The sequence below is a fragment of the Drosophila erecta genome, unplaced genomic scaffold (genome assembly GCF_003286155.1).
Source record: "Drosophila erecta strain 14021-0224.00,06,07 unplaced genomic scaffold, DereRS2 tig00000000-arrow-pilon, whole genome shotgun sequence".
NCBI lineage: Eukaryota > Metazoa > Arthropoda > Insecta > Diptera > Drosophilidae > Drosophila > Drosophila erecta.
In genome coordinates, this window is record NW_020825194.1 from 22277883 (window position 1) to 22303246 (window position 25364).

Consider the following 25364-nt stretch of genomic DNA (forward strand, 5'->3'; position numbering starts at 1 on the left):
TTGTGCAAATAATGAAGCGCCCCGGGCCTCAAGATACTCAAGATGCGGAGCTCTCTCCAGTAGATGGGAAAGTTATAACTTATAAGCATAATTCTTGGGAGGCAAGTGTGCGAGCAGGCACAACACATGTTGGCATGTTGATTGTCGCGAATGCTTGGTAGACTGCTTTTGGGCGGATTACGCCCCCACATCGCACAGGGAACCCAAAGTATTTGCCAACTAGATTTTTGACTTAGCATTGCGGAGTGTATATCTGAGCTAGGCATGCCTCGATTTGATCCGCTTTTCGTGGCGTTGGAAAAGTAGTGGCGTCCAAAAAAGGAACGGAGTCAGAAAGTTTGTCAAGGCTTTGGTGTGGCAAATCCCAGCGACCTTTCCCTAACCGCATCACATTAAGCTCGTGGTCTTGTCGACTTCATCTGGCACTAGCTTAACTTTGATTTCAGACACACTTCCCTGTGGGTAGCGAGTAACTAGCCCACTTGAATGCGCGTTAGAACGGTGGGCAGATTTCAGGCGCGGAATAAATAGATCAGTGCTACTTTAAGGATAAAGTTAATGGACGTTAAAAGGAAATTCTCCCTGCCCATTTACTCGCGTTTTATCTCTTAATGGTGTCAAAATATTCCAAATTGTAAGGCGCCTATGTAATGATTCCTTATATATTTACATTATCTGATTCCAGCTAATTGATACTAACATTGCACAATTACCAGTTCTCGGCTAAATAGGTAATTGACTGTTGAACAAATTTTGTGAGGGCCTCAGTCTGGGAAATGAGCAAAGTTTCCACTCTCAGCTGACGACGCTTACCGTCAACTTAAAAGCCTCAAAACGGGTTTTGTTGTTTTTTGCTGATGATGGTGGCGTGGGGAAATGTAAGTGATTAAACTTCAAGTACCTGCGGTTGCCGCGTTCTTTTCAAATAAATAAACTAAACTCGGCCACGGTGCCGGGAAAAGTTATCAGCCAAGAGGAGAGGCAAAAACTCTTATTAGCCAGGAAGAGAAAAGAGCAAAGTGGCAGGACAAGTAGACAGGCAATTGCGATATAAATAGTCAGTTGGAGCAGCTGCCGGAGTCCTGGGGGAATTGAGGATCCGGGGCTCCGGGAAAGATGCAGTTGACAAACTAGAAGAGGACTAAAGTTTTTCTTAAATTTGTGTTCGTTGCCTATGTTTTGCAGGGCAAAATACGAAGCCACACCACTTAGGGAAAGCAACTTTATCGCTCTGCTGGCTCATGAGAAATATAAATTTTGGCTTCGCTGCGGAAAACAACGAGTAGGCCAGATGGAAGTCTGGCCATTTTCACAATTTGCTTATTGTTTTTTATTAACATAATTGATTGCCCGATTCGTGTGGCTGTGGGAAACTCCTACACTTATTGCTGAAGTTGTTCCAGCGGCAGCACCTGAGACACTTTTCCGCTGGCAGTAAATGGGAAATCAGTAAGAAATCAGGAGCACGCCATTACACTGCCGCCCCCTTGGAATTAACTTAGCTGCTTATCCTTTATCCTTGGCTGAGCCATCCGGGCTTTCCTCCTCCAACTTTTACTTGATTGATGACGCTCATTTGTGCTACGTGTGTTCGGCTGCGTCTCCCTCTTTTCCAGGTTGTGCCAAATAATTCTGCTTAATTTTAAATCAGTTTGCAATTTGCTGCGGAAACTTTTCTATACCGCCATCTCCTCCTCATGCGGCTGAATTTTGTTTATTGCCTCGGTGCGTGTTGCATACTTTTTGCGGTGCCTGTCGGAAATGCTCCTCAGTCCAGTAGTCCTGGTTGTCGGTTGTTTATAATGCTTAAGCACACTCACGGGTAAAGTTAACCACAAGTTACCAACTTTATTAATGTGCGTATATGCCGTTCATGGGCCGCTTTTTTGCTTATTTTTTATGGACTGTCTGTGTCGGCTTTGTTTGTCGTTATTGCCTTTCCAGTTTATTGCTTACTTTTCGGAAGTGTGTTACTTTTTATACTTGTATATTTACTTGGGAAAAATGTTGACAGAGGTTCGCATTTTGTCACTGATTTATTTTCATAATGTTGGAGGAGGCGTGAAACCACAAGTTTACTTTTAATTTGCAGATTTGTGGTCTGTTGATGCTTTAAACGTGCCACTGAGATGTTCGAAACACCCTTATTTTATATTTTACTAATTAACTCAAACGCTAAATGGTGGTTTGCAATTTTAAGTCATACCCATTAGGCTTGGAGAGCAATCAAAATGGGATCTTTTGGAAATATTTGCCGAGCCATTGTCGTCACTTTGCCCAACTGGGTTCAACACACACTTTCAATGCGGACTGTTGCCTTAACACCCCCGAACATCAACCCCTTTCTCACTCTCGCCACCAAATGCCAGCTACAATAACAAATTTTTTCAAATTTTTCTCCTATTCTATTCCATTTATGCTCGCGTTCAGTGGAAAGTGGCAACATAGTTGGTGCCCGGTGCATTCCGTTTTTGCTTCAACGCCATTAGGTAAAGCAAGAACACTGCAATGGCAGTGCGGCTAAGGGTGAAAATACCGTGCTTATGGAGGGGGTGGGAAAACAGCCCGCCACCGAGTATGCATTAGAATTGTTTGCCCGCGTTCATAACGCATTAAAAAATGCGGAATTTTTCGTGCTGTTTTCCCCAGCTTGGCTGCCCTCGGCTCCTCCTTATTTTATTTTCCCCCTGCCATTATTTACTCAGCTTCATTATGCACCCATTTCATTAAAAGTTAAGTCGCTCTTCGGGGCCAAGCAGCGACAATTTATTTCAATAAATTTAATTACTAAGCCCTTGCAGGCATTTTTTGTTAACTGTTTTGTACGCTTGACCAGGCTGATGTGCCCTGCCCTGCTTTTCAATTGTGTGCCAGCTGGGGAAAGTGGGCTGGAGTTGTGTGAAACTTTCATTACCTATTTGTATTACATAATTGCACTCACGTGTGGCAGTCCCAAAAGTGTGTGTACATAAGTACAGGGGTGTCTGTGTCGTGTGTGTTTTTCGCAAAAGTTCCTCCAGCGGAAAGTTCCATTCAGCGCACGTTGATAATTTGTTGAAAGTTTTCGCATTTTTTCCATGTGTGTACGCTGAGGTCATTTGCAGGATACTCAGGTGAACTTTTTCCTGTAATTGGGTGAATGAATTGGCTTGACTGCTAATATTGAATTTGAGCAGTTGGCTGTTTTTATGCATGAGAGTTGCAATTCGGGTTTAATACTGGTTTCTTGTACTTTCAAATGTGTTGATGATGTATTCCAAATAAATATTCTGTTGTTCTATAAATTTGCTAGTATTTGAACCTCAAGATTTCTATCTAACACTCCGGAAATATCTCGTTGCACTTTTGCAATAATTGGACAGCACCAGCTGCAGTTTGTGGAGAAAGTGCAAGAACATAATGCCAACCTATAGTAGCTTCTAATTAATGTCAGTCAGTATCTCTCCCATTTTACTTGCTCTGTCTTGGTTTTTTTCAACTTCGGAAGCCCGTGGGTGGGCGTGGCGTTGAGTAGGGCTAACGCCTTTTCCATGTCATAATAATTTCTGGCTGGCTTTTCCTTTATCCCGCTGCCCCTGCTGCTCCACGCAAAACTGAGAAATGGCGCATGAAAAGCGCCAACAAACTTTAATTAGTTATGCAAAGCGAATGCAGCTTTGGGAGCGAACAAAGAGGCAGGGAAAATAAAAATGAAAAATGGGTAAAAACGATTATGTGTAGCAGCGTGAATATATTTAAAATGCAAACTAAAATAAAATGTTTTAAATTGTAAGAGCAAATTACAAAACACACACATGGTCAGCTCCACAGGAGTTTTATTCGCCGGAAGCGCGTCTAAAAAAGCGCAGGAAAAACAATTGAGAACAAAGAACTCAAATTAATTGTGCGCAAAATCGTAATTGCATGCGGGTAATTAATAAATTATATTGCCATATGCAAATCCGCAAACTTATAAATGAGTTTCTGACGGCATAAAAACAAATTAACGAGAGTTTAATGTGCCGTATATATTTGATAACTGACCGCCGAAATAAGTATGCTATGAAAATATTGTTATGGCATTTAATTGACACAAAAATAATTCCGCGAACTGGGACCGCAGGGCATGGCTGACCTAATCTCCATGTAAGCGTTACTTTCATGCATTATTTCTTTGGTTTATAATTGAAATTTAAACTAAATGCTCAGTGCTTTTTATTAATGGCTTACAGTGTTGGACTTTCTGAAACTGACAAGCTCAAACACAAAGCGAAATAATTTGACAAGACCATTACCATTAAATACAACAGAAACTAAGATTTTTATTTATAATTTAGCTTTCCAAAATCCTTAGTTAAGATTCTAGTTCGTAATCCGCTGATCCTGATACGTTGACAGGCTACGACCCATTTGGCAAATAGAACGTTGCTCACTTCATCTCCACCTATCGATTCACTGTGTAACCATCTCACAATCTATGAACAAACTTCCAGTCCTGAAAATCCCCTACCTTCATCACAGTTTTTTTTGATTTCTCTATTGAGTATGCATCGATTGGTGTTTCCTTTTGGCTTTTACCCAGGACCTTTTCCTTCATTGGCTCATGCACTTTAGTTCATTACATCGTTTTCATTTGGCCAATTTGCTCACTTGACCATGGTTGATTTTTATTATTTGGTCTGGCAGTCGTCAGGAAAATTGAAATGTTTTCGGTTGCTTTGTTTTGTTGCGTTTTGCATTGCCTTTTTATTTCCTGCTGGTCAAATAGAGGACAAACTAAGTGACTCACTCTGATACACTGACTCCAACTAGTTGCATTCGGTTTTCCCTTGGGTCAAGTATTCTGTTCAGTTTTCCTCCTGTCCCTTTCAGTTTTCATCTGTCTCCTGTGTCTGTGTCTGTGTCCTGTGTCCTGGGCCAGCTTTCAATATCTGTTATTGTCCTTTCCTCGACTTCCTGCTGCTGCAGCTGCTGTTTGCATGCTACTTAATGTGGCACTCACTGTTGCCACTACGTGACTTTGCCATCATCTTCATCACGAAGCCAGTTAAAATGTGGTCAATTCTGGCTACTTTCCTGCTCAGTTTGTTCTGCGATCCCTTGCCTTTTGGCCATTTAAGTTGGTTTCCATCATTCCGCAAACGTTTACATCCTTCGTTAGCTGGTAGCATTGAAAGGGGAAATGTTAAATAACTGCTTATAACTGCAATGTTAGTCTGGTTATTTACCATTTCTTTCCATTTCATTACGATCAGTATTATATGTTCATTATTTTCCATTTTGTGTGTTGCAAACGGCTTCCTTATTACCAACTTCTGCTTTCTCAGCCTCATTTGTCGGCCTCAAACAATTTACCCAACCGCAAAAAGTTTTGCTGCTTACAGAAGAAGTTCCAGCAAATACAAACTGCAATTTGCCAGCATGATCCCCGCTCCGCAAACATAACATGCATGTGATATGCTTAATTATTTATTACGACTAATTTGAAAAGTCCCCAGCAGATTTCGTCATCGTATGCAAACTTTGACGCTGCTGCGCCGCACTGCATAAAAATGAAAAACCCAGACAAACTGCTTAAACAGGAGACACCATGTGAGTTTCAGTTTACACAGGTCAAATCAGGGCAAGAACGAGAGCTCAAGGGGTTAGCTGTGCTGGAGCAAAATATCTGAATAAGCGAATCAGACTCAGAACAGCCAAGTTAAAGTAGTTTAAAAAGTGTCGTCGTCGTCGCCATTTCATCGCTCAGCTGATGATGAGTTTACCAGGCCAACTAACTGGAGGCGAACCTCCTCCAGTTCAACTCTTGCCACTCAGGTCCTTTTGGCTCACATTACCACCCAATTTCCACCCCCTGCAGGCCTTCAGGCCGCCGAGCACACAAAGCTCGTTTAAGTTTTAATAAACAAATTAAACTTGCTGTCTGTGCAGTTTTTGGAGCTTACTTTTGGGGGTCTACAGTGACACGAGATATCCCGAATTTGAGTTCAAGTGGGGTTAAGCACAATGTATTGGGGCTGAGTTTGGCACCGAAAAGTCTGTTTTAGTTGCAGACTTAGGAAAACGGTTAAGTAATGTTGAAATGCATTCACCATAATTACAAAATATGCAATCCTAAGAATTTTAATAACATTTAAGGGAAAAGGCTTGGAATAGCTATGCACTTTTTTCATTACATTAAGAATGACAAATGTGTTCTTCACTTTCATTTCCAGGGGCAATCAAAGTCAAAGAAATGAAATGCTCGCATATTTTGTATCCCTTTACTTTCAGTTATTTCAGTTATTACGCTGAAAGCTTTTCAGATACTTAAATAATTGTTTTTTACAATTGAATTCCGCTGTGCACATTTTGGAGTCCTTTGCATGCTTAAATTCGGGGACTTTGGCCAAAGTCGCGGGATAACATTCATTTAATCCTAATTTGCCGAGGATTACGAGCAGATACTCGCATATATGGAATGTTTGCCCCAGCACAATAAAGCACTCACACAATCCCGAACCAAACGTATGGATATGCAGAGCAATTTGCACATTTGGCCCAACGCCCACAGCAAAAATTTCTCAATTATTTCAGCTTGTTTTTTGTCGCTTTGCTGGGCTTGCGATTTTTATTTTGGCCAAAGTCGTGTCTTGCGGAATTTTATTATCTCGGCAAGGATGAGAAGGATGCGCCACAGTTGCGCAATTATAGCGCCGCCACAGATATTTTATTTACGTAAATTTTATTTCAATTTATTTTCATTTCCGGCTGCTTTCCTTGCATTTGTTTTTCGCGAGTTCTTTGCCTTTACTTTGCTTTTCTTTATGAATTTTAATGAATTTTTTTTCAGCTGCTCGTTTGCTATGCAAAAAACCAAACTAAAACAGAAGACCTGCAATTGCTGAAACCAAATTTAGACACTTAAAATGCTCAATGCAAATGTCATTCCATTTGGCCAGGATGTCTCTGCTGCCTCCATTTCTCCGTTTCTGTTGATTTCGCTACATATGCATTTTTTTTTGTTTCATGCTGCGGCAAATACCAGCTTGCTGAGCGTTGCCAACTTGGCCAATGTGCCAACTGTGGAGCCCTTTGTTAGCCCTGCTAAATATTCGTTAACGTGGCGAGCAAATTTCGTTGGCAAACAGAGCTCCGTTTTGGCGTCCGCGAAGTCCCTGCTCTCTATAAAATTCAAATTTACATATTTGCACATCTAAATCGCAGTGAATTTGCATTGTTTGCCAAGGCTGCAAGTTTGGAGGCTTGGAAAAGCGAGGGAAACTCGAAGGCTTACTTTGTCAGAGGGGAAAGCCGCACTCAGGGCGCTGGAAAATTATTTGGGTCACTTTTCGCAGCCAAAAATGTGGATAACGTATTTTCCAGGGATAAAACGTGTTGAAAAAGTTTTAAAACGTGTTAAATCAAAGGAAAAACATGTAACCTAAACATGTATTCAGCTTTGCATAATACATTTGAAAGGCATCGCATTTGTATAAAAAAATATATATATTTAAGCTGACCCGACGGACTAGTATTATAAAATGAATATGAGTTCAAAGGATAAACAACATATTGTGAAAATACTAAAAAAGTGAAAAATAATGTTTACCATGCGTATTTATATTTATTGGCAAGGCTTATGTACATTTTTGCTTCAATATTTTTAGGTAATAAATAATATGGCAGTTGGGAAAAGCATATATATTGCTCGCCAACTAGTTCTTAATTAAAATATGTTTTAACGGACGTTTAATTTACATACTCTTGCACTCTCATATTTATTTCGGGCACTTAATGAATTGCTAACATAAATTGCGGGATTTAAGGCAACTATTTTAAATTAATTAATAGGAGTGAAAAATGTGCGCGAATAACAGGAAACAGCACAGAGAAAAAAGTCATTTGCGGCCAATTGAAATGCGGGTGCGCAAACGTGGCGTATGATTAATATGCATTTTCAAAAAAGAACAGAAAGGCAGAAGAATTTGTGTTTTTTATTTATGACTGAACGTTGAACTTTCCGCTAAAGTCAACGAAGCTCACACACAACAACTGCCACTCGGGGGATTTGGGTTAATAGCCAGTGAAGGGGGCGTGGCAAGTCTGGAGGCAGCGGGAAAACAGTGGAAAACAGTGCCCACCTGCAACCCACAGGACAAAAAGGTGGCCGAGTGTACGTGCAAAGCTCACGAAATAATGGCAAAAGGTTTTTGTGTCGCTGTTATATATTTTTTGCCGCCTAGAAGGGCAGGAAAACAGGAGTAACAATATGTAGATGGAGGCAGGTGGCAATTGCTGAGGCAGCTTAACAGTCTGACACGCACTGAGACTGTGACCGAGATGAAAATAAGATCCAAATGAAAGCTACAGAGGCAACCTGCGTACAATAATAAACAATGACAAAGAAAACTCTCACAATGAATTCAGCCTGGAAGAACAAACAGGTGCGAAATGCAGAGCAGAACTTATAAGGAGTATGGAATGCCAAAACTATTGGACTCATTTTATGAAAAATGTTTGCAAAACATTCTGAAAGTTGATTTAAGGTGATTCAATTTAGTGCTGTTCCGTTTGCATATAAAACCGAAAAGGATGACAGTTGAGGGAGCAGATCCCCAAGCGCATAACGAGCTGAAAAAGATGCTTTGCATACGAAATACAAAGCCTGACATAAAAAGAAACGGCAGCAATGAGCCGGACGAGCAGCAGAAACAATAAACGTATCACAGGTCACCAAAAAACCCAAAAAAAAACGAAAACACACGGAAATTGCTTGGGGAAAGGGGAAAACCTACGGAACTAAGAGAAAACCTGGAAAACCAAACCCCCAAGCCGTAAACTTGAGCCGCCTACAGAGTCCAGGAACAGACAAAAAGGATTATAAGCGCAGGGGAGGATAAAAAATGAGAAGGTAAGGGGGAATTCGGCAGCCTCTCTGCGTCCAGAAGTGAATTAAAGCTGACACAAAAGGATTCGGCTTTGGAGCAGGGTGGATACTGGAAGGCTTGCCCTCAAAGTCCACAGGGTGGACTGTGCCGCATATGTGGGTGTCTAATAATATGGTACTACCACAGAAGTTTGGTCGAGAAGAGATAGCCATGCAGCCAGGGAAACCCAGAGCATTTAACTTCGGTTTCGGTATCGGTTTCGGTTTAGTGGGGTTTTTGTTCTTTTCCCCCGAATCCTTTTGGCGCTGGCTGTCAGCAGCTTTCGGGGGACAGCTGGGAGAAAAAGCGTCGCCATATCGATTCCACCTCGAATCTTTTTGGCCAGCAGTCTCTGGCAACCACCGCTTGCTAACCTGGTTTGTTACCTGATTATACACAATCGCTTGTGTGAGTACAGTTGTATGTATGTGCTGAGTCCCCCCGAGTCCTGTCTATTTGCTCAGTGCAGCGTAAACTCTGCAGATAAGTCAAAGCCAAGTGCAGCCAAGTTAATATTGCATGCGGATAAATTGGAGCTCATATTCCAGCTGCTCCACACAACTCCCCTCTCTTCTTGATCGTTGCCTTTGGCTTTATGCATTTCTGATGCTGATTCCAGATTTTGCAGTCTGCATTTGATGGCTCAAGTTTTAGTTGTTCAAATGTTGGGGCATATGACGTTTAGAAAAAAGAGGTGGCTAACAAACATGCACATATTATGCATACAACTTATTGAATAATGCAATAGTCTTTAGCTTAATAGTTAGTGATATTGTGGTTTTCAGCAACGCCATGTAAAATAAATGTTTTTTAAATATAGTGGGTGTGCCGCCGTCGATTCAAACTTTCTTGTTTGTTTGGCTGCTCTAAGCATCTCAGAAACTTAGTCATATTTGGATGAAACTTGCACAAGTAAGCAAAAGCAAAGTTTTGAAGGGGATAAGTGAAAGGAAATGGGAAAAAAATATTTTCGAGTTTAAACAGAGCGGTCGCAAAACTTCTTCAAAGAAACTTAGCAGCCATTCATGACAAAATCTTTTCAAAATCTGAACATAATATAAATGAGTCTATAGTATTTCTGAATCAACTAAACAAACCTATAAAGAAAACTTGTTCACTGTACACAGAAGTCCGTCCACAGCCATAAATATCAATTTTTTGCAGCATTCCAAACAGAACTTGTACCTTAGCATATCTAAAACACCACATATATCAACCATACATAAGTTTATTCAATTTATCAAACAAGCTTACAACTTTTAAATACCACTTTCCGCATAAAAAGGTTTAAATTAATCCCTCATCAACATTCTCTTAAATCCATCAATTTACCATTTTACGTTTTCAAGTTGACCCGGAAACAGAGTTTCCCTTCCCCCACCCTTTTCTTATCATTCCGAATTCCCCGTAACTGGCTCAAGAAATGTTTATATAACATTTGCTCTGACACATCGCTCAAGATGATATAACAAGGAATAAACATAATCGAATAAATAAGCAACGTGGGGAGCAAGCAAACAGCCTGATACAGCCAAATCGAATTCCAGTTCCCAACTTTGTCAGCCAGTAACTCCAGCTCGGTGTTGAAGGCTCAGAGTTTGGTCATAAAGGATTTACACGGATGTTAACACGGCCGACTAAAATATGTAAAATGCTACAATGGCAGTTCCAAGAGCAGCAGCAGCTGGATGAGGATGAGGATGGTGATGGGCTCTGTTTAAATTTTCTGTCATTTTGTTTTGGAAATGGGGAATGGGAGCTGGGAGCTGGGTTATGGCTGTCAGTAATGCTTGAACGCCCCTTGTGAGCACCACTTGACAGGTTTTCCCCCAGCGGCTGTATTTTTTCCAGGGGAGGAGGGGTCTTGGCCCGGCTAGGACGAGCATTCGTCAGTGGTGGGGAGACATCACTTGGTGATGTGTTTATTATGTGCCTCTAATATATTTATGAGGCGTCTTATAAACGCATTTTTATTTTATTCACATGGCCTGTCTCGCTTTCTCTGCTCGGCAAACAATCAAATCGCAAAACACCACCAAAAATAAAAGAGGAATAAGGCAAACAACACCCGTAGGTATTTTTGCTTATTTAAAAAAGATTCCAAATTCAGGCAGACATTTTTTCTGTCGTATTGGGCGCGCGCACGGAAATGATGCGCATAATAAAAAAATCCTTATGAATTTATATGGCGAAAATTATTTTGGGAACTTCTCGAGTGGCTCAGTCATCAGAATTTCCGCAGCAGCCTCCGTGGAAATTCCGATTTTGATTAAAGACCTTTTGGGGAATTATGCGGCTTACTTAAATTGCCAAACAGCAGTTCCCCGGCTCTTTAAGTCCACTCAACACAGTTTCATGGCTGCTGCCATAAATTAACCCATCTAAGGCATAATTATGTGGATAAGCCATGGCGAAGCTTAGTTAGAGCTGCCATTCAGCAGCAGGAAGTGGGCGTGCATTTTTAACCAGCCATATCTGCCCCTCTTCCTTTCTAAGAGCTTTGGGTCAGGTCAAGCCGAGCATGGCATTTACTTAATTGGCGCTTTAAACTGCAAAATGCAGTCACATCCAGCCAGTGCAGCATGCGAGTGTATGCGGCTCACTCGTAAGCTCGCGTAGATGTATTAGTTCTGGCCATGTCGTGACTTAGCAAGGACAAGCAGCGGAAATGTGAAAAATGAGCCAACAAAAGCGCGTCGGAAAGGCAGCAAAGCACTCTCACACAGTACATAACACATACGAGCAGTAAGCTCGCCGCGTACGTGTATTTATAGCTGTTGGCATATAGAAGCCATAAGCTGCATTTGTTGGCCCGCAGCTACGAAGCCTTTTGCCGTGGCTAATGGTCGCGGTCAGAAAGCCCCTTTTTTAGCATCCTCCGCGCTCAAGAGCGCCGAAAACGGGCGCGCTTTTATTTGCCATTAATAAACCCAGCGGAGCCAGTGGGTTAAGTGCTACCCTGTAGCATCCACATCAAGTATATAAATATATATAATTTACCATTATAAATAAAATTCAAATTTGAATATGGGTTTGGTTTGCTGAACATTGACCTCGTCATTCCCATTTGAGGTTGGGTCATCTGAATAGGAGAAACGCGCCCATAAAGAGGTAAGCCCGATAAAAGAGAACTATCTGCTCATGCAGGAAATTGTGGTCTTTCGTCGCGCAAATTAGCGGCATTAGTTGGGGCTGCCTGAGGTGTGGGGTTGGTCTCGATGGTCCGCTGTGGCCAAAGAGGGCGTGGCTAATGGGGGGAGCTATAATGACCAGGAACTGCGTTCACTCGTGCTGGAAACTGCCGCTTTGGCGTCGCTTTTCCCATTTTCCCGCTGGCATTTTCTCATTTTAATTGATTTAATCGGCTTTGGCACATGTGTCGCGATCGTGATCCCCAGTCCCCATTTATACTCCTTAAATCCATCACTTGCTGCTCATTAAAAATGCCTCGTGCTGGGCTGCCCATTTCTTCTGACTGTTTTTTTTCTTTGTTTACCCCATTTCCGCTCTATTGGCGTATAAACAATTTTTGCGCATTAATTGAATCGCGATGTTTGTGTGTGTGCGTGCATGCGTGCTTGTGTGTTTGTGTGTGACATGCATAAGCCAAATTAATTGGAGCTTCATTCCACACACACACACACACACACACACACACACACACACACACACACACACACACACACACACACACACACACACACACACAGGCGAGCGAATTTTACGTCCTTTTGCTGGCTAGGATTTCTTGCCTTCTATTTTCTTGTTTTTGTTTACTGGCAACAAAGGCAACGAGCTTCCTAATGAAGGTTTAATTAGCAAACACACACGCAGAGACACGCACTTACAACACCCACACACATGCACACTCCGGCAATTTTTGGAAAAGGGGAGAAAGTAGAAATAGCATTTCAATTATTTGATGTGCTGTGTGCCATCGCCTAATTCCAATTTTAATTAGTTTATGTGGTATATTTCGTAAGTGATTGATTGATTGATTGATTAAATTAGTTGAAATACAATTAAATAAAAGCTTAAGTTGGCATGGACGTGTAAGTGAAAGCGTACAAACAAAGAAATTGGAGAACGAGAGGAGGTGCTACATTCCTGCAATACATGTATTCAAAGAACTTGTGTAGAAACCAAAATAAATCCACAACCTATACAAAAACGAGAAACCAGGACGGCCAACATTTTAAGCCCTTTTTTTGTGGGCGAGGGACAAAAATTCCATCTGACATGCGACAGGCTCCACGGGGCTAAGGAAAAATGTGGAAAAACAGAGAGTATATGACAGATAAAAGGATGGGTGGGGTCGAAAATAACAACTGGGACAGATGCGGTTAATAATTGGCCAGGTGGAGAGCTTTCATACTTGTCACTCGCCTGGCTCGAAAAAATACTAGCTTAGTTTCAATGGAAAAGCTTTAATGGGTAAAAGAACTCTTTTCCTGACTGTAAACCCACACATTTATTAGCATTTTCCGACTCACGCCCCACTTTCGTTTTGTTTTTGCTCTTTCCAGGACCTACAATCGGAAATTGAAACCCATCGCGTGGTTTACGATCGTCTCGATGGAACCGGCCGCAAACTTTTGGGTTCGCTCACCTCACAAGAGGATGCGGTTATGCTGCAGCGTCGCCTCGATGAAATGAATCAACGTTGGAATAATTTAAAATCGAAAAGTATTGCAATCAGGTAAGTGCTTTTGACTTCTTGTTTCCTATAGCCAGCCTCGATTCTCATTTTTTGCCTTCCTGTTTTTTTGCCTGCTGTTGAATTGTTTGTCCGGGTGGGGGTGAAAAAACAGTTTTGTTGCTCGGTTCTGCTGCGGCTTTTTTGCTCTTGTTGTTGGTCGGTCTGCCATGTTTATGCTCGTGGGCTTAGGGGGGAGCAGGGTGATTGCGGCCCAAGGATGCTTGAAAGCCAGCTGAATAGAATTAAAGTAGCTCCATGCAGTTTTTGGCTTCCGTGTTTAAATGGGCATGAAGTCGAGGGGCTGTCGGCGGGCTAGTAAATTGCCCAGGGGCTTGTTAAACAGCCAGCTGGCCGTATGATGAATGAAACCGAATCTAAGTCAGATTGCCTACGAATCAGCTACGGAGAAATAAAATACTTATCCCAGCACTGCTTTAAGTGCTAATTAAACCGCGTTAAGCCGTGCACAAAACGAGCAGTGCAGCGACATTGTTTAACAAGTTGAAAACAAGCCATGCCCTCTCCTGTCTCGTGTCTGCTGTTAAGCAACTCCGTGCCGATGAAAATGGGAAAATGAAGGCCGGAAAAGCGAGCAGTCAGCTGGGCTGCGTTGAAAAGGGGACACACTTTACGGCTGACAAAGCCGCGAGGCGAACGAAAATCAATATTAAAAACGAAACGCGTGAAAAGTGATGGAAACGAGTGAAGGTCCGAAAAGCCCGGTTCCATGGACACTGTGTCATTGATGAAATCGTGTGCAAACACTGCCCCAGTATCCTTCGTCCTCCTGTCCCATTTTTTGTTTCTCCTCTTTTTTGTGTTTGTAATTTCCCCATTTCATAAATAAAAGCTGGGCCTGGGCCCACAAATATTGCACGCTTGTTGATATTGATGCTGGCGATGATGAAAGTCGGTCTACATGTTTACAAAAGGGGTGCGGTGGGTGTAGGGTATGGAAAAGTGGGCCGAAATGAATAATGATGATGGTGGTGACACGCAGAAATTCGCTCAACGCGGAGACGGCGAGATCGCATAATGAATATAAATGGCAATTATCCGTCGACCAAGACAGCACGGCGTATACGTGATGTTGCGCCCAAAACAGTAGGCAATGTTAATTTTTCCAAGTTTGCATTGTGGCCACCTTATAGTTTGATCAGTCTGCACGCTTTTAACAACAATTACATTTATTAAAGAAAATATTAAATTCTAAATAAAATGTAAAGGTGCTAAGCTGGAGCTATTTATTATAATATATTATTTGTTAAGTGTTTACAGTTTTTGTAGGGTATACTTCCTAGCGATGCTGCTTTGGCAGGTTGCTCAAATGTTTTTCAATTAAAGGCAGCAGACAAGATGACGAATGACACCTCGAGAGTGCCCTCCACTCATCATCCTCCACCCAAACTGCAGCCCTCATTACTCTAACGTTCTGGCACATTTCCGTGGGCTAAACTTGGGCCACTTCCTTTGTTGTTTGGCTTGGTTTCCGACCCGCTGTCTGGAGTCGTTGTTTGCGCTGAGGATTTGTTGGCTTATAAATTCCTCGAAAATATTTTGGACAGCACTTGAAAAGTTTCACCGTGGCTGCCACTTCTCAATCCCCCCACGACTTTCCCTCCTTCTATTTGATTTTGGCCATTGTTCGCTGTTCGTTTGTATTAGCCGCGGCACTTTTCGGCTTTGGGTCATTTTATGCGCAAAGTTTCGTTGGCTTTGAACTGTGCAAACTTTTTGCGTGCGGCATCTCTACAGGTGTTCCGAATCTGGTTTATTCCCCCTTCACATTCTCGCTGATTGCTGTGTCTGATCTATATGGTTGTGTGTGCGTGTTTGCGGAGAAGATTGATGAACCCGTATCTCTTCAATGGATTCGTTTTCTCTTTAAGCTCCTTTTGGCGGGTTAAAAGTGATTTAATCGAGAATTTTTTCCCGACCAGATTTATGCTGAAGTGATGGATGTGAGGGAATGTCCGTAATCAATCAATACGCTTATGAAAAGCACTTAAATAAAATCAAGATACCTCATGTATCACATTTTTTATAAAGAATACCTCTTAAATCGTCGTCGTCCTATTATTTTATAGTCGTAAAAGTATGCCAAGTTTAGGAAAATTATTTAATATTGATTGTTTGGAAATGGTTGCGTCACTTTTAATGCCCCTATATCTTTCACCCATATCAATTTCCCGAACAATTTGTCCGTCCCACGTCAGTAAGTGTCCAAGGCCTACTCACAGAAATGAAATCCAAAGTGAGAAAACAACAAAGCATCTGAAACTTGAGGAAAAATCACCAAGTTTTGTCCGTCTCAAGTTATTTCCCTTTATTATTTGCATGAGGAAAAGCGAAAGTGTGCGAAAAGCGGCAAAGGAAAAGCCAAAGCAATAGGCCTTCCGCTCCAGACGAAGATAAAGGTGCTAGAGCCCAGCCTTAATTATAATCAAAACCAGGGCAGAAATAATAAAAGAATGAAATGAGCACGCCAAAGGAATTCGCCAAAGATAAACAGACAACAGGTCGAGGAAAAGAGCAGGAAACTCCAAACGGAGAAGCAGAGAATCGCGGGAAAACTAGGAAAAGCGGGGGGAAATGAGATGACAATGAGGCTGTGACTATTGTTATTACCGGGTCGCGGGGCTAGAGATTTTTCAGATTTTTGCCTGTGTTATTTCTGGCTCCCCTTGGCAGTACAATGGTCGAAAATATGCCAGGACGAAATAAAATGCGAATAAAATGTCATGGCATTTCACAATTACAGCGACAGCTGAAATTTAGCATAGACCAGTCCCATTTTTGCCCGTGCCAGGATCCTCGGCCAAATGCCAAAACAGGACACTTTAATAGACCTCACTTTAGGAGGAAATTTTGTGGGCCACGAGGAGCGGCACTTTGAGGCGCAGAACGAGAAGTGCCGGAAGGCGAGCGGAAACTCAAGGAAATAGACAAATTGTCGCTGACATTTTGCGGGTGCAATCAGCACAGATGCTTCCTCGTCTGCTCTAAAGTGCAAATTAAATTTAATATTATTACAGCACTTCGTGGGCACTGAGAAAAATTTTAAATGCTGTTCAAATTGGTGGATTTATAAATATTTTTATATTTTTTATAAAGGATTATCTTCTTCGAACACTATAATAAAAACCATATTCTTAATCGTTATTAATGTTAACACTGCAACTTTTTTTTGGTCTAAGTTTCATTTGTTTTCAAAATCTTATTGGTGGATTTATAAATATTTTTATAGTTTTTATAAAGGATTATCTTCTTCGAAGACTATAATAAACTATAATATGCGTTGTTAATATTAACACTGCAACTTATTTTTGGTCAAAGTTTGATTTGTTTTCAAAATCCTATTCAGGATGCTAGATGTTTTTAAATATTTTTGCAAAGTAATTCTGTCTGCCTTGTCCAAAACCATCTCTAACAGCCTTTTACCCTTGTTTCCCCGCAGGAATCGCCTGGAGTCCAATTCGGAGCACTGGAACGCCCTGCTATTGTCGCTCCGCGAACTGACCGAGTGGGTTATCCGCAAGGACACCGAACTGAGTACTTTGGGCTTGGGTCCTGTTCGAGGCGATGCCGCCAGTCTACAGAAACAGTTGGTAAGTCCTGGCAATGGGTCATGCAACCTTTTTTCATTTCCCACTCCAGCTCGTTCAACGACCCAATTTCATACTACTTTTCTTCATTTTTTGCATTTTATTTTTACTTGAAACTCTCCGGGGGCTCCGCCTCAATTTGTTTGTCCGCTGGCCAACTAATTGTGTGGAAGTTTTGGCCTGCGTCGTCTCTTGACACATTCTCAGGTCCCGGGTTTAATGATGCCAAGAGTAACTTGGCCAGCTGCCACTTAGCATTTTCGGTCCCAAGTTTTCTGGTGTCTAATTATATAATACGCGGAAATACCTTAAGTATATTTAAGCCATGTACAGGCTTATTTGAGCGTAAACACCATTTCCAACTGATCCGGCATTTGCAGTTTGATTTGGGTAAACAGTTTAGACTTGAAGCAATGCAATCATATCGCAATTAGCACAATTGTATTCCGAGTCTGTTGAAGCGCAATGAAAATTTGCGTACTGCCAAATCAATTGCTATGGTATACTTGAATGAGTCAATGAATGAGAATCAATGCGATCCGTATCCATACTCACCCTCTAAATATAAAAACAGGGTCGATCAGCTTTAAATATTTTATGCGAGCGAATATTAAATCCCAATCTTTCTCACATCCTGCAGAGAAGCACATAAATCGCTATATGTTTTTCGCAACGTACCGTATCCATGTATTTAATGGCTTGCAATAGAACCCGGATTTTAGTTGTTATTTTCGGCTAAGCAGCCGCCAGACCTCCTTTCGAGTAGAATCAACTTGACCGAGTTGCGTATTCGACCTCGCCCTCGATTGGGCGATTTCAGAATTCTTAAATAATTGTTAAATGATGCTTGTTATGTCAAAAACATGGACACACTCGCCCGATTCCACACATCCTGCCACACATGGGGCGCAATCACTTAGGGACCTGCCTGAAAAGGGAAGTAAGGGAATTAGGGAAAAAGTGTAAGGAGCAGCCAAGCAGGCCACTCTCCGAATGGGAAAACACTGTCTCACACAGCATGAGGCACTTGAATTTCACTTGGCCCCACTTACAGCCCCAGATCCGAGCTCCGAGCTCCAAGAAACAAGTGAGCGGAGCAGCTGGAAAAAAATGAGTCAACTTTCACCCCGTGGAGAGGAAAAGGAAAGGGGCATCAGCAGGGGGCAGTGTATAAATCTATTGCCTGCCACTAAGTTACGGTCTGCCGAACATTTACATTTCGGCCTGAAGATTTTATTTGCCAGCGAACGAAGGATTCAGCCATCGGCCACTAAAGTCCGGGTCCAGCCCTCTCGGCCCGATGTTTTATATTGTTGCATTTTGTTATTCCCCAACTAAATGCATTAAACACGAGAATTTATTGCCTTGGGCTGCAGAAGATGCCATTCCCTTGATAGTTTATGGGCCTTGACCACTTCAACTGTAGCTTACAGACGGCTACCAAAAATCAGGAAAACCTAAACATGCTTTTATATACGAGTATATAGTTATAGCACAAGAGTTCCATTCATTCATGTATTGCATTCATGCCGTTCCACTTGCAGGACGATCATAAAGCCTTTCGCCGCCAATTGGAGGATAAGCGGCCAATTGTCGAGAGCAATTTAACGAGCGGTCGTCAGTACATCGCCAACGAAGCAGCCGTCTCGGATACCAGCGATACGGAGGGTAAGTTTTATGACCACCAACGACACACTAAAAAGTCGCCAGCTAAACTACCCATTAAGTGGACCACAAAAAGGTTTTCCATGAATCTCGTCAAGTGCTCTTGTGGCGCAAAACTGAAATTGGATTTGTTGGGGTCGGTGCAGAATCATGATCTATAAAATGCCCGTGGTAAAATGGAGTCTCCTAGTAATGGGATACTTATGGAGTTCGTTGACACGTTCTTCCAAGGGATTTTGCTATTGAAGGGTTAGGATCTGACCTCGAACACCGACGTGCAATATTAATTCTGTCTTTGATAGAGCTACACAAAATTATAAATTCACTTTTATATGAGTCTATGTTAATTAAATCTTGCCTTAGTCTAAAAAGTTTACACACATAGCACCACCTTGAAATGAATATTGTGGCAATCCTTCTTGGTATTGCATGAATTCTGCATTATTTTTCAACTTTTTATTCGTTTATTCGTTCTATTCGTTCGACATTCCCTCGAGCATTTTGCAATTGATTGAACTTTCTGTCGAATATCTCTCACGAATCACCGAAAAACTAACATGTAAGAATTTGCTTTAACTATTTTACAAAAGCTTAGGAAGCTCAAAAACCACACTCACACTCACACCAGCACGCATACAAATACAAATCCAAGGATTGTACTTCGGAACGTGAGCGCCTAAAAGTAGACAACTGTTGTTGGGCAACCAGAGAATTGCCAATTGATTTTGCACCACCACACGTATAGACCCGATCTAAAACCCCCAAAACCTCAGTGCTGGCTTTAGTTGGCATCGTAGTTTTTTTTTGTAGCCTTTAGTTAACAATTTAGCAAATGGCTGTGTGGATTTAGTTCGGTGGCAGAGGCTGGAGCTTGGTTGGGGATTTGTTTTCGTTTTTTTCTGGCATGGGGAGGTTGTGGCAAGGCTGGGAAGGCGTCAATGATAATTGCGACCAGAGCAATTAGAGCGATTAGTACGCTATTAGTGCCAGCCATCAGCTGTGGGAGAGATTTGGCCGAGTCCCCATCACACCGTCAGTTTGTGGCCTTTGATTTTAGCCGTTCTTTTTCCTGTACCGAGTTAAATGAATGTGAATGCCTACGATTAGCTAGTATTAGTATTATAGTTATAGTAGTATAGTACGGGCATTGTGTATTGGCAAATTGAGCTGTAGAGCTCGACAAAACCAAGTTTTAATCGGGTTTATATGGTCCAGCTCAGTTTTGGATACAGATCTTTAATTCGTGTATTGTATTGTGCCAATAAAAATATATTTATTTTTATATTTCCTCAAAACCCACCAATATTCATTTCAATATCAACTTTTATGCAAGTTCTTTCTATAAAGTCAGAATTGAAAAAGAAAAGTTTCGCTCCAGAAAGGCAGCGATGCGAGCAAAAAGCAGAAAACATGCAGAGCGATAAACTCAATCTTTAAATTGAATTTGAATATTACAACGGAACTTCGATGGAGACGGGATGGGAAAACTCAGCTCAACTCTCGATATTTGCTTAGCATCACATTACCAGCTGTCCAACCTCTCCTTTGGCCATAAAAGTTGCTCGCTGTCTCCGTCCGTGCATTAAATTAAATTCGGATTTAGCCAACTTTGAGTTCGCCTTGTTGCCTTCTTTTCTGTGCGACTGTTTTGGCCTGCCCATAAAGCAGCAGGAGCAGCAGAAGCAGTAGCAGCATGGGAAGGAGCAGCAGCTGCCACTCGACTATCAGTCAGTTGGTCCTTTCGTCCAAGGATCTGCTATTGCATTTCCCTTCGCCGCAGAGCGCGTCAGTTTGTCTTTCAAATTTCCTGACACTTTTCCTTTTCGATTTTCCCACTGCCGACGACGACTGGCTTTGGCTCTCATCTTTCGCTGTTGTGGAAGGAAATAGCTGAGCTGCTCTGTTGCTTTTTGCGGTCTCATCGAAGCTAATCGATGGCTTAAAGACATCGATGTGAATCGAGTTTGCCTCGAAACTTTTGCTTTAACTTGCCCGGCCAGCTAATTGATTCCCCTGCCGAATCAAGTTTGAGTTTCCCTTTGTTTCCACTCAGCTTGTGGGCTGGCTTTCCCCCAGAGCTTACCTGTCCGAGAGATTATTTTATTGCAAATTTAATCACGGGCTGCAATCGGCATAATCAAGGATGCCAAAGATGCCAGTTCGGCAGCACACAATCATCGAGCCATAATATCATCTCTAATTCATAAACTCCTGTGCGTGCCAGGTGGGGAATCCTGGCGGGATCCTCCTCAATTTGACGGCAGCGCAATTGTCTTTTTGCCAGAACTTTGTCTTTGTCTTTGACTTTGACTTGATTTTCACAAATTTAGTAACGAACATTTCCTTATCATAATCTCTTCCCTCTCCCCGCAGCCAACCATGATTCCGACTCGCGTTACATGTCCGCCGAGGAGCAGAGCCGTGAGCTAACACGCAGCATCCGGCGGGAGGTGGGAAAACTTTCCGAGCAGTGGAACAATCTAATCGATAGATCTGACAATTGGAAGCATCGCCTGGATGAGTACATGACGGTAAGTCGAGACTCGCAACTTTTGCCTCTCATTTCCTGCGTGACATTTTCGTAATTTGACTTTGGGGCCTCGTGGAAATTTGAACTCGAACTGGCGCGTAATTTTCCATTTTTACAACTGCTCGTTAAGTGTCCCTTCTTTGATGGGAGAAAAGGGCACATCGAATTTAGTTTGTTTTTCCGAATAAGTATATTCCTGGCATATTTTCCGCTGCGAAAATACTTTATTCAATTACATTCGCTGTGGCCACAACAAAAAGTTTATTTCCAGCTCCGAATACTTTGTCCTTTTTCGTTTCCTGCATTTTTTGGGCTAATAAATGCAAGTGTGTTTTTTATGACGCCAGTCGTTCGAGGCTTAGTCTGTCGCACAACAACAACACAATATATTCCACCGCAAGGACATGAATGTGTGGACAGGATAGCGCAACGGGACGGGGGAAAGGAGGCTATTTCGGATGTCTGCTGCTGGCATCGTTACTCATACGCACCGTAAATTTGATGCAACAATGTTTGATCGCATAAAAACGTCACGCAGACTGTGCAAACAATGGCTTCAACATGGGACACACCAGTCCCCATTTCGGGGCAAAAACAACTCGTTCAGAGGGCACAAAATGTATAAAATATCAAAGCGCATAAAGTGCACATATTGTATGCGATACTCGTCCGCTCTTGTGCGAGTTTTTGTAGGTGGCATACTCTCAGCGGCCAGCCAAGCGAAAGTCAATGCTTCAGAAAAGCAATACAGGGGGAAATGGCACTACCAAAAGGCAATAGTCATGAAAATCGAGAAATCCTGGAATCAAAACAGCAGCAAGCACATAAAAACAGCGCTTGAGTTGTACTTGTAGTCGGAAATAAAGTTTTCTCAATTTCACTTGCTCAATAGAAGACCCAGCTAAGCTAATAAATGCTTAAACATAAATCATAATCTGAAGTAAGCCACCAAACAATACCGAATTTTCCTATTATTCATACTTATCCACTTTTTGTTTTAAATCATGAGTTCTCTTGATAGATTAATTGTACTATTGGGATTTTGGAAAACATGTTTGTTGGCCCTTTTGCAGGCAGATCTAATCAAAGCAAAATGTTGACCCAGTTGTAGGCTTAATATAACGAAACTATAAATTTATTATGGTGTCTGCGGCGAGGTTATGAAAACCGTTTAAAATTCAAATAAATTCGTCCGTTTGATTTCCACTTCGGCTAAATTTGTTCAAACGAATTTAATAACGCGTTTGCCGCCGCACTTTTTCAAATGGTTCTTGATAAATTCGTTTTGGTTAACTGGTTTCCGGTTCACTCGATTCCCGACCAATTGGATCAGCGGAAATCGACGGAAAATAATCTCTCAATGCCACTCGACACCCAGGAAAATTGCAGACTCCTCGAAAGTGCTTAACAGTGTAGTGCGTTTCATATTTTTTCGGACTAGCATACAAATCAAGTTAAAAGCGGCTGAAAAACTCGTTACCTACCTGTAAAAGTTGGTCAACTTTTATGGCAGTACTCGCCCAGCCTTACACGAAAATGTTTTTTAATTTTTTCCTGGCGAAACAGAAAATACTGATAAGGAAAACTTTTTTCAAAATTATAAATGTGCAAAAATTAAAAGGGGAGTGTACGCATTAAAAGGGGAGACAAAAGTGAAAATTAAAAAAGAAACGACGGAAGAAAGTTTGCCGGCTAGAAAAAATCGAAAAGTTTGGTGCGCTTGGCATATAAAAAGTTTAAATAAATGCAACTTAAAACAATTACACGGATGCAGAGCAGGGAAGAAATAAGGGTACGGGGGAGAATCTGCAAACTTTGCGACTGTTTTATGAAAGCCTGGATGGGCCACGTTAAATGAAGTCGCCAAATAGCTGAGGCAAAGTTTAGCCAGTGTAGTATCCGAAGCGAAACCCTTCCTCCCCTTTAAGCCACTGAATAGTGGTCAGCTTGGGTAATTGACCACAGGGAGAAAATTTCTATTAATTGAATAAAAACTTTTTGTGGGCAAATGCCATTTGCAAGGCAGGGCGAAGGGATGTATTTGGAGCCTATCAGGAGAGGAATTATCTGACATTTTCGAGAATCTCCTTTACATATCGATTTGGTATTTAAGCAATTAATGGCAGTTAATAAAATTACAGTGCAGACAAGGAAAAATATTGAATCAGAACCGTAGGTTCCCCTAGCGTGCACTTGCAATCAAGCATTCAACCTTAATGAAGTTTGATTAGTACTGGCTTTGGTAAGCCTCAATGCAATGCCCAGCCAGACTCTTCAATCAAACTGGTAGGCATCTCCACATCTCCACATCCACAAGCCCACCGTGCTCCTCTTGGTGCATGGCGCCCATCAACATCAATGTCACGCCGAAATTCCTTGGCAATCGCCCACAAACTCAATCAGATGTGGAATGTCGGCCCTGCCATGCTAATGAAAAGGGTTGGTCGGAGCAGACAATGCCACAGAACTACTTCTGGCTCATTTGGCAAATAATTCGAGATTCTGAATTTTATGGAGTTGGCTCGACAAGAGCAGAGGAACGGGCTGCTCCAAATGCGTGAATGCGAATCCCCATGCGGAGCACGCTCCAGAGAATCCAATCGAATCGAATGGAATCGGAGAACCGTCCACTTAAAATGGGTAAACTGTGGAATTGGCAGTCCGCAGTGGCATGCTGAATGGACGCTAAAAAGCAATTGCTTAACGCTTTGAAATATGTTTCATTGATTTCCCGGAAAATTGCTGCAAAAATAGCAGCAAGCAGTGTAAGGGCAGTCAGCTCTGGCCATAATTTAACCACATGTGGTCGATATGGAAGCAGGACATGGGAAGGCAACTTATTTAACCCCTTATGGTCACTCGGACGAAGCTGCTGCTACTTGGACGTTGTCCTCTGCTCCTCTGGCCACTTCAAGTAAAAGCTGCTGAAAAATGTCCTTGCTGAGGCTAAAAGTTTTCGTTGCAGCTTGTGTTTGTGCTTGGTTTATTATGCAGGCTGGGACACACAATGAAATCAATTTAGTTAGCTGCCTCGCCCTCACTTCGACACAAAATAGTTTAATAAATCACTCATACGCAGTGTGTGATGCATGTGCGAGCGCTTGTGCTCGGTGGCCAGTGATTTATGGCACACTTTGCGAACTACTAGCCCCGGTTGACACTAGCAGAAATATTATCTATGGAAATTTTGATTTAGCAACAGGGATTACCGACTGGGCAGTAAGCAACAAAAGCTAATAAAACAATTTCGTAAATATTGTGCACATGCACACTTGTCCTTAGCCAAGACAACAACCCAACCAAGTGGAAACGGTGCCTAGAAGTATGCAACATTTATGAATCATTTATGAATTGAAAATGGTAAAAAATTGCCTATTAAAATGTGACTTAAATTATTTTCAAAAACAAAGGTGTATATTATAAATTGGTAAAAAGAAACATATAATTTAATAGCTTTACATATGTTTGGCTTATAGAAATAAATGAATTCAATTCAATTCATTTGCTTAATGGCAATCCCAATAATCCCGTTTTAACATAAATTAATGGGGAATTAATCCATTTAAATACCCCCTTTTAAAATTAATACACTTCGAAATGGTTATCCAAATAAAGGACTTTCGCCATAATAAAATGCCTCCTTTAACAAGGATAAAAAGTGGAGTAACAAGAAGTGTCAACAGAAGACAGCAGCTGAGAGCTGTGGAAAATGGGCGAAAATTACACGTCAAGTATAGAAAAATATATCATTTCTCCTCAACCGCATGGGAAATCAATTGATTGTCACGCAAAAATTCCTTAACCATGCGGCTTTCTGCTCTCCGTTTATTTTTACGGCTGTAACTGGGAGTGGATCCTTTGCAACGCCCACAATCATCGTAATAACCGCATATTGCACTCCAGTGTCTGACTTTTTGCGCCATTTTATTTTTGCTTTTTGTGTCTATCTCTTCGTTTTTTATTGCGCTCTTGTTTGC

The 25364-nt window shown here is 41.7% G+C and overlaps 1 protein-coding gene across 11 annotated transcripts in view; it reads left to right on the forward strand.

Moving 5' to 3' along the window:
- Positions 1-25364, forward strand: part of LOC6553906 (dystrophin, isoforms A/C/F/G/H) — a 136006-nt gene that overhangs the window by 83562 nt on the left and 27080 nt on the right. For all 11 annotated transcript variants that reach the window (XM_015154802.2, XM_026979003.1, XM_026978731.1 and 8 more), the window contains 4 exons: positions 13415-13587; positions 17045-17195; positions 18737-18860; positions 21231-21388. In XM_015154802.2, the coding sequence (XP_015010288.1) occupies positions 13415-13587; positions 17045-17195; positions 18737-18860; positions 21231-21388 (606 nt within the window). The remainder of the gene's footprint in view (positions 1-13414; positions 13588-17044; positions 17196-18736; positions 18861-21230; positions 21389-25364) is intronic.